Source organism: Chrysochloris asiatica, unplaced genomic scaffold (genome assembly GCF_000296735.1).
Source record: "Chrysochloris asiatica unplaced genomic scaffold, ChrAsi1.0 scaffold00171, whole genome shotgun sequence".
NCBI classification, from domain to species: Eukaryota; Metazoa; Chordata; class Mammalia; order Afrosoricida; family Chrysochloridae; genus Chrysochloris; species Chrysochloris asiatica.
In genome coordinates, this window is record NW_006408689.1 from 5,513,151 (window position 1) to 5,523,887 (window position 10,737).

Below are 10,737 nucleotides of genomic sequence, written 5' to 3' on the forward strand. Positions count from 1 at the left end.
TTTGGTTTATGGTAGTCTCACAAGAAAACTTAGGTTTCATTTACTCATTTAATAATTTAAGAGCTCAAATTTTTTTGTTAACTAAAATAATTAATGAATCATAGCATCACCTATATACACCTAGAAAAAGTGTCTTACTGTTAAAAATGCTTTAAAAAGTGCCTTTATGTTTACATACCCAAATAATTTGTTACTAAAGCTTCACAAGGAATATCATTTTATTACTGCAATCACAAAATCATAATTTCTGTACAGGAATGTATAAGTGAACATTAATCAATGCATTGATAATTCACTTCATAAACATCAGATAAAACATACTACAGGATACACTATAAAGAAAAAAACTGTAAAATTTCTGGCCTTGCAGTACACTTTTCAGTGCAAGTATTTAAGACACAATAGTGTTCAATTCAGCAAAGTATTGCAGAATATCATGCCACAGTCCACTTAATTCAAAGAGGGTCAGGACATGCAGCTTGTAATAAAATGTCAGCATGTGTGTATATATATAAAAAACCACATGTAATTCATAAAATATATAGTGGTTTATTTAGATGGTTTTAAATGATTTCATTGTGGAATTCAGCATAACTGGAACAAACATCCAAGGTCTTCTTAACAGGGATCATATTCTTGCTAGGCAATGGCTTTGGCTTCAGGTAGAAATGCCTCCCAGTATTTTATCAGCTGTGGATGATAAATAAAAACATAAGATATCTTTTTGGCACTCACATGCATGTTTGATATTTCCAAAAATCGATATAAATAAATAACAATGATTCACAATTAGTTAAAAATAATTATTTCAAGTTCTTTATCTGAAGTTTGTCAACAGTAGTTTACATACAAAGTATTTGAAATATTAATGATTTTTGTATGGTATCAGTGTTTGATGTAAAAAATAAATACAAAAGAAACATAAATTGTATGATTTATACACAACTGTGCAGGAGAAAGATGAGGCTTTCTACTCCTGCAAAGATTAAAGCCTCGGAAACCCTATACAGGGTCAATATGAATGGAAACCAACTCGATGACACTAAAAACAATGTGCACAATTATATATATAAAAGTTTTCACCATTTATAAAATAAGACTACCTGAATTAATACAAGTATGATAAACTATTCCAAAAAAGTGCTAAAGTCTTCTAACTCAGAAAATAAATAATTAAGTTTTATGTTATTGCTGGTCTTAGATGGGAAAACAGAAAATATTGGGCAAAAAGGGAAAATAAACTGGAAAGAATTAACAGCCAATAATATCCTTTGGAGTCCTGGTATTACACTAACCACAAGGTTGGTGGTTAACCCACAAGCCTACACAGGATCACCATGAGTTAGGACACAAATACCTTTTGTGACTTGGCCAAAGCCCAAATACAATCACTACCAGCCCCTAAAAGAATGAAACAATACATCTTTTTTAAAAAAACTTAAAAAGTTGCCTATAGTAGGGCTGATGAAATGAAATGCAGATGGATCTCTTGTGATACAATAGTGAATAATTGTTATCTGGACTGCTTGTGAGGGTGGGAATTGTAAAGGTAGACGTTTTGTAGCAAGGAGGGGAGTGATCAACTTTTCAGCCTAGGAGCGGAGGTCCCTGGTACCATCAAGGGAGAAGAGTGGAGAGCAAGACCCTACCCAGAGAAGCAGTGATGCCTGAGATGGAGGCAGAAACGACAACGTGGAGAGATGGAGCTGTTAGGGACTTTAGACACAGAGAGGGAAAGGAGCTGTGTGCTGATGACCGGGGGGCAGGCTTGCAGTGTATACCCTTTGGTTGGTTGATGATGTATGGAGGGGATTGTAACCATAGCAATGAAATGATATACGATAGGATGAATGTAAAACTAATGTTCTCCCATGTAAACTATCGCATAATTTATAATAAAACATTGGAAAAAAAAAAAAGTTGCCTATATCTATTATGAAAGAAGAATGTGCTAAAAGAATCTACTTAAACAAGTCTGAACAACAAGGTAATCCATAAAACTACAAAGGTAGAAAAAGGAAAAAGTTGCCCAGAAGGTATCTCATGGCCCGAACTGGGAAAAGTCTATCTATCTTGTGTTTACAAGTAGTAGAGGCAAAAAGGCCCTTGGACAGTTTTTGACTATTGTTTTCTTCTTTGCTGACTGAATTTTCTCTATTTCATTTTCTTATTCATTTACTAGTTTAAGAGCCCATTTCATTAATCATATTCTTTTAAACAAAAAGTATACCAAATCAAATTCTGGAAGTCTGTTAAGTTATAAAAAATTAGCTTACCTGTTGCTGTGTTTGCACTAATGATTCTAAGTACTTGATAATAACAGTTTTAAAATCTTTCACTCGTTCTTTCTGTTAAATAAAGTACAATATATGAAAAAATGTCCAATAGTAAAAAAGTAAATTAATCACAAAATTGCTGCAAAATGTGACCATCATGTTATTAAGAAAAGTGCAGAAACTATTATACGTGCCTCAAATCTTCCCACTTCTTTTCGAATTGTTTTAGAGATCTGTTCAAAATCTCTTTCTCCTTGTTGCACTTTGGCCTCCCACTAATAAAAACAAACAAAAATGCACAAATGTTTTATTCTTGTCTTTAAAAAGAACAAAAACAAAAAACTCTAGAACTAGCTGTCACGACTACTTATTACTAAATTTTTCTGAGAAAACTTATTATAGGCTAAGTCTAATTTAGTTCCACTCAAGTATGTATCTAAATGGATGTCAATTTAATTTCCATTAACATTAACTGCTACATTTTCTCAAGAGTAGAATATTTTAGAAGCTGATGAACTACAATGCCCATAGTTTAAGTATAACTAAGACAGAGAAAAATAAATCCAGTACAAAACCCATTACACCAAGTAACCCATTACATTGCGTTACAATGTAATTTCTTATTTTTTAAGTATCATTCATAATTTACAAATATCTTAATGATATTATGTTAATTTCACAAATATATGCTCATCACATTTCATATCACACTTAAATTGGGAAAACTGTATAACAAATATTTTAAAAACCTTATTGTTGTAATGTTAAAATGACCAGACTTTATTAAAAAAAAAAAAAAAGTGTAATTATGGTCACTTAACCTCAAGATCTGTTTGAACAGCAAGGTCAGTGGTTCAAATTCACTAACTGCTCTTCAGAAACCCAGTACAGGGTCACTATGAATTGAAACTGACTTGACAGCACTTAACAACAAAGACCTCACTGATAAACTATAAATTTAGTACAGCAACAACAAAACATTGTGATTAGTGACCAACGAACAGCTAAAATAAAATAACTGAAGATTTAAGCAATGAAAATGATATTTTCCCACTATGTAACCAAAACACTAGTACATACTCTTCAAAGAGCAGGTACATTTATCTTTAGTAACATAAAGGTTGTCCTACCTCTTCAATTTCCTTATTGAAGCATGGCAAAAAAAGTATAAATTATAATAACCTTATGCAAATTTAGTAAAATACCATATATAAGACATATATATGGGGTGTAATGTTCCCTGGACAGCTAAATGTGGGACAGCTCTATTTCTAAAACTACTTTCATACACAAAATAAGTAATTATCTGACAGCACATTTACTATATCAAAAGAAATGTGTAATTATTAAGGCCAATGTTAATTTTAGATCTTTTTGTTGTATAATTAATTCATTATCCATCCCGTAATCAAGTGGAGGTAATGAAGGCCTCTGGAAATGTCAGTGGTGATCAGCATATTAAAGTAATTCCACCAGTTATACAAATATGGAAAAAGTGTTGAATGGCTCAGAAAAAAAATGTATGAAAATTATGCATATATGAATGACTCATAAAAAACTTGAGTGAAATGACAAAGTAACATTAATCACCTCTCTTATTTCATTCTTAGCTTGCTGTATTTTATCTGGTTTGTTAGCAACCATCATTTTTGCCTCAGTTTCACGTTTTTTGAGCAAAGTAATTTGAGCATCTTCCCATTTCTGCCAGCACTTCATTCGATGGTCAAACACACCCTATAAGTGAACAATATAATGCTATTAAGTAACAGCAACATTGTGAAATACTTTCATAACAGCAGGATTACTGTAACATTGAAAACATAAAACAAAATACGTAAATGCTATTCTAATGTACTTAATATGTTATCGTTAAGTGCCGCTGAGTCACTTCTGACCCATAGTGACTCTGTATAGGGTTTCCGAGGAGTTGCTGGAGAGCTTGAGCCGCCGACCCTGCAGTTCAAATCGTCCTTGCAGTCTAGTGCATTATCTTATAGCACCACACAGTACACAAATATAACAAAATACTCAATATACATTTGCTTCAAAACAAGAAATCTTTTCACTGGATGAAAATGAGAGTGTGGAATCAAGGAAAAAAAACTACAAACAAAATTCACTTCACTTGTAAACAGTGTTTTAAATGTGGTTTACAATAAGATTCCTAATAGCTTTTTATGATCTTAATAAAAGAGTTTATAGAAAAATGTTGGAGTCATATTTACATAGGAAGGTTTCCTACTAGACAGGGTCAAAAGCAGATCTGAATATTGTAAATTTTTAGAAATTGAAGAAAAAAATAAGACTCATTAACAGTAAGTAAAATTAAGTGAAAAATGTGATGAGAAGAAATGACCAATAATAAATAAAGGAGAAACAATTTAAAAAACAAAAGTATACATAGCAAAAAAACAAAACACATAAAACAAGACAGTTTACAAGAATGTAGATAAACTGCATGCAGAACAAATAGAAAAACTGGAACAAAACAAGTCAACCAAGTTGACTGCCGTATTTATATGCAAATAATGGGTATGTTATTGTTTTTACCAACCACACAATAATTCTCTTGTGTGTTAGTTTCTTTAAAAATAAGGTACTTTTCTCAAGTGGTCTGAAGCAGGAAATGAAATGTAGATACATGACAATAATAAGTCTCTTGAAAGAAGTGATAGGTAAGATGGGAGAATCAAAGATAATCCCTCTTCAGTCATGACTTTGGGGATATAGCAATACTATTTTAGTATGTACTAACTAACCAAACAAATAAAACATGTTAATATATCAAGTGAAATATAAAACATTAAAAGAATAAAATAAAATATAACACTTTGAGGATCAAGAAAGAGTGAATACATGTTTCTAACAAGGACTTTCTGAAGAGAAAAATGTGGGTAGTGTATTTACAAATTATGGATAACAATGCAAAGAATGGAAATTCCAGAACCCTTCATTGAGCTCATGAAGAAAGTGCACATAAACTAAGATGCAGTCATTTAAAGATAACAAGAAGATACTGAGTAGATCAAAATAAGGAAGGTGTGCATTAACATTGTACCCTGTCACTATACCTTTTTCAATGAGTATGCTGAGGAAAGAATCTGAGCAGTTGGACTATATGAAGAAGAAAGTAGGATTGAACAAAGATTCATTAACAAGCTCTAATATGCAGATGATATAATGTTGCTTGCTGGAACTGAAGAGGACTGGAAGCAGTTACTGATGAAGATCAATTCAGTAAGGATTGCACCTCAATGTAAAGAAAACAAAGATCCTCACAACTGGACCAATAAGCAACATCGTTATAAATAGAGAAGAGATTGAAGTTGTCAAGGATTTTATTCTTCATTTTACTTGGATCCACAAATAGCACTTAACAACAATAATCAATCAATCAATCAATCAATCAATCAATGGAAGCAGCAGTCAAAAAATCAAATGATGTATTGCATTGGACAAATTTGCTGCAAAAGATCTCTTTAAAGTGTTAAAAAGCAAAGATGTCAGAAAGGTGTGCCTGACCCAAACCATGGTATCTGCAGTTAACTCATATGCATATGACATCTGGACAATGAACAAGACAGAAGAACTGATGCCTTAGAATTATGGTGTTTGAGACGAGTATCAAATACATAGGCTGACAGAAGAACGAACAAATCTGTGTTGACTGAAGTACAGCCAGAAGGATTCTTAAAACATAAGGGAGACAAGACATAATATCACATGATATGGACATATTATAAGGTGTGACCAATCTCTGAAGAAGGATATCAAACTTGGTAAAGTAGAGGGTCAGCAAAAAGGAGGAGGAACACCCTCAGTGAGACAGACTAACACAGTGGTTACAGCAATGGACTCACATATAGCAACAATTGCGAGGATGGCACGAGATTGGGCAGTATTTTGTTCTGTTGTATATAGGATTGCTATTAGCTGAAATAGATTCAGTGGTATCTAACAGGAACAAGTCTATTATAAGAAAGAATGTAGGGGACCCTAGGACCATCAAGGGAGAAACGCACAAGCAGAATGCAGGACCTTATCCAGAGGAGCAGGACTGCCAGAGATGGAGGCAGAGATAGGGTCATGAAGAGGGAGAACAGCTGAGGACTCTAGATTGATGGGAAGAGAGTAACTAAGAGCTGGTGGCCAGGAGGCAGACTTGCAGAATGTGCCCTTTGGAGATGTAAACTGTTATATATGCCTGAGTGTTTTTTTTGTATGTTTTTTAAAAAAGCTAAACTGGATAGAGAGAAACACTGTTAACTGATGGCACACGGAAGGGATTATAACCATTGTAATGAAACAAGGTGTATGATTTGTTGAATGTAAAACTGGTGATCTGGCCTGTAAACTTTCACTCAATCCACAATAAAAGCCCTAAAAAGAAAAGAAAAAGAATGCAGACTTTAGTACAAATCAAATTTGGCTTCCAATACCAGCACTTGTCACTCTAAACCATAGTTCTCCCACTTGAAAGCAGGGATTAAAAATAACAAGAAAAGTATGTAGTGCTGATGATGCTGATGGTATAAGTAGTTTGTAAATGGCTGCTGACCTGAAGGCTGGCTGTTGGAACCCACTCAATGGCTCAGTGGAAGAAAGGCCTGGAAAAAAACCCAAGAAAACCCTACACAGCAGCTCCACCCTTTAACATCTTGGATTTCCATGAGTCACTCAATGGCAGCTAACAAGAAATATAATTATTTCTTAATATCATACACACATAAATTTAGTAGACTTCTACTAAAAATAATAATTCATTATTTATTATAATTGGATCACATACAGCATTTCCCCAAAATGTATTTAAAAACCCAATCCATTAGAAATCAACGTATTTTTCCACCCAAAGAGTTTTCAAAAATTGTGGACATTTAAAGCTGAAAAAAATGTTCTCTTGATGAGTTCTATGAATTTTCAAAGAATATACTGTTAACTATAACATCTTTCATTTTCAGAAAACAGTAGTTTTTCTTTATGGTGGTGGTGGTGGTGGTGGTATGCCATGGAGTCGATTCCAACTCACAGTGACCTTATATATGGTTTCCAAGGCTGTAAATCTTTATGGGAGCAGAAAGCCTCATTTTTTCTCCCACGGAATGGCTGGTAGTTTTGAACTGCTGACCCTGAGGTTAGCAGCCCAACTCATACCCACTCTGTTACTAGATCTTAATTTTTCTTTATACTGTTCTCCAAATTCTTTAAAACTCAATTTCTACAGAAACAGAGGCATATCAGCTCTTCTTTTCTAAACTCTGTTCAATAATAATTTGATTACTTAAAACATATACCAAGTAAAGGCAAAGCCAACTCAAATGCCCTTTAATTTCATTATCTGCTAAAGTCCTTAGCAAAATTTGAGAAGAGTTCAAAACGTTTACAGAAAAATGGAGTTGAAAGATAATGAAATTTTCCCACACATTTTTTTGAAGCCCACTTGTACGCAGTTGCTTTTTCCATTAATATATTAAATCTCATTTGTTTCCTGTACAATTCACTATCTCACAATATTTCAGAAAAATCTCATGCTTATTCTGTACAGATGTGCACAATACTAGTTAGGTTATTAAAAAATAATTCTATGTGAATCAGCTTTATCTTAATTTTATTATCTTCGCAACATATACACAAACACAAGAAGCAGAACAGTGCTAATTTTTTTTTTAAACTGTGCTCAAACTCTTAACAAGGTTATCTAAATCAAGCAAATAAAATCTTAATGGTTCCTTTTAAGTAAAGATGCTGATTTACTTTGGCAAAACCAATCTCTACAGTAAGAGAGAGATGTTTACATTGATAATCCACTTAAATTCTCCATCACCTGTCAATTTATAATGTACATACAATGTATGCAAGCTGCTTTAAGTTAAAGGAAGTTTTGGAACTGTTTTCCTAGCCCACCAGGAGATTTAATACTGTAAACTTTAATTAAAATCATATTCTAACTCGATGAATCTAAAACTATACTGCCTACCTTCCTGAGATTTTGAAGGGAGACCTACAATCTTTTTGGTCAAACAATGAAACTGTTAAACTCTTAGAGGAATCTATTTGGTGATTTAAAGAAAATTAACCTGATATATTTAACACATTGGGATTCCAAGTGAGAAGAATTCCTTTACATAAGAGTAATAAAAATTGGAGTCATAGGTTTACAATGGTTAAGCACGCAGCTGCTGAATGAAGAGCTGGTGATCTGAATCCACTCTGTAAGAAAGACATCAGCAATCTGCTCCCATCAAGATTCGAGCCAAAGAAAGTCTGAGGTGGAGCAGATCAACTCTTTGCACTTTAGGGTTGCTATGAATGGGAACCAAGGCACACACACAGCAATCATTAAAACATAGGAAACTACTGTACTCAATGACTGACACTACTCTAGTGGTTAACAGAAACCCATTATCTAAGAATGCTTTCAAAGGGATTATCATTCAATTAATTGATGTTAACAGACAGTAACAGCCAAAATGTAGATTCAAAGATGTGAGATCATGTATTGTAGAAAAGAGGAAACAAATTTTGGGGGTCTTGGTGTGCCAGACTGAAATGCCATTCAAACTGCAAGGCTGGCAGTTCAAGTCCACCAGCTGCTCCTCAGAAACCCTATACATCGTCGCTATGGATCGGAACCAACTCGACAGCACTGAACAACAATAGGCACTGTGTTGAAATGGTTTATATTTCTTTCTTTCTTGGCCCTAATTTTTTATGCTATTAACTACCCACTTTGGATCTATATTCTAACCACCAAAGTACACCAAGTTAAAAATTGCCACCAGATAATTAAGCTCAATCTGAATGAAGAAAAGCCTCATTAATATTAAATAGCTATTATGCTATTAGGTGCTGCTTGGTCCTAGGCCATTCTGACAATTGTTACATTTGAGTCTCTTGTTGCTGCCATTATATAAGTCCATCTAGTTGAGAACTTTCTTCTTTTTCACTGACTGTCTACTTTACCAAGCATGACGTCCTATTTTCAACACATGAAAGACAACATCTAGTAATTCTTGCTTCAAAGAAGCATTCTTGCTGTACTTCGTTCAAGACAGATTTGTTTGTTCTTCTGAAAGTCTTTCTGAAAGTACTTTCAATATTCTTCATCAACACTATTAATTCTGAATTTTTCTTATTTATTGTCTAGCTTTCAGATGCATATGAGGTGACTAAAAATTTCATGGCTTGGGTCACGTGCATCTTTGATCTTTAATGTTTTAAAGAGGAGTGACATCTTTAATCTTTACACATAATCTTTAAAGAGGTGGTTGTGGTTATGTGCCATGGAGTGGTTCTGACTCATAGTGACCATGTACAGGGTTTCTGAGGCTGTAAATCTTTACGGGAGCAGAAAACCTCATCTTTCTCCTGTTCAACAGTTGGTAGTTTCTAACTGCTGACCTTAAGGTTCACAGCCCGATTTGTAACCACTACGCTACCAGTGCTCCTTCTTTAAAGAGGAGTGGTGGATTTTGCCATAGAATTCTTCAACATTGCCACCCATGGCTTGAAGTTTTTCTTCACTTCTTTCAACTTGAGAAACGGTGAGCGTGTTCTTTCCTTTTGTTTTTTCTGATTTTAGGTGTCTGCAAATTTCATTATAATACTTTAGTCTTCTTAAGCTGTCCTTGGAAATTTTCTGGATAGCAACTTTACTTCATCATTTCTTCCAGTCACTTTAGTGTCTCTACTGCATTTAATAGCAAAGTTTCAGAGTCTCTTCTGACATCCAATTTGGTATTGTCTTTCTTGTTTTTTTCAATGGTTTTTTACATTCTTCACGTGTGGCCTTCTTAATGCCATATCGCACAATCCAACAACACTTCTGGTCTTCAGTCATTAGTGTCTAATGCATCAAATCTACTCTTGAAATGTTCTCTAAACTCAGGGAGGATATACACCAAGTAGTATTTTGCTTCTCGAGAACTTGTTTTAATTTTCTTTAGCTTCAGGCTGAACTTGCACATGAACAATTGATGGTTGTTACACCATCGACTTCTGACTTTGTTTTGACTGATATTGAGATTTTCCATCATCTCTTCCCATAGATATAGTCAATTTGACTCTTGGTGTATTACAAGTGGTAAGGTCTACGTGTATTGTCACTTTATGTCACTGAAAATAGATATTTGCAATGAAAGAAATCACTGATCTTGCAAAAACTCTTTCATGCAAGCTACAATCATTTCTATCAGTATGTTCATATTTTCCAACTACCAATTCTTCCTCTTTCTTCCCAACTTCCACATTCCTATCACCACTAATTACCAATGCATTTTGATTGCATGTTTTATCAGTTACAGACTGAAGAAGCAAGTTGGTGATTGTTACGTGCCATTTAGTCCATTTTGACACACAGCGACAACTATAGGTACAACAGAATGAAAAATTGGTAGAATTGTTAAACTTCTATTACTGGCTTTAGAGGTTGTTAAATATATTTGAATAATAGTTGTCATAA

The 10,737-nt window shown here is 33.9% G+C and overlaps 1 protein-coding gene across 1 annotated transcript in view; it reads right to left on the bottom strand.

Moving 5' to 3' along the window:
- Positions 1-639: 639 nt before the first annotated feature.
- SNX2 (sorting nexin 2) overlaps positions 640-10,737 on the bottom strand; it is a 102,654-nt gene continuing 92,556 nt past the window's right edge. Inside the window, exons 8-13 of the mRNA XM_006871642.1 lie at positions 10,494-10,641; positions 3,867-4,010; positions 3,407-3,418; positions 2,471-2,551; positions 2,277-2,348; positions 640-690 (exon numbers count right to left, since the gene is read on the bottom strand). Coding sequence (XP_006871704.1) covers positions 640-690; positions 2,277-2,348; positions 2,471-2,551; positions 3,407-3,418; positions 3,867-4,010; positions 10,494-10,641 — 508 coding nt within the window. The remainder of the gene's footprint in view (positions 691-2,276; positions 2,349-2,470; positions 2,552-3,406; positions 3,419-3,866; positions 4,011-10,493; positions 10,642-10,737) is intronic.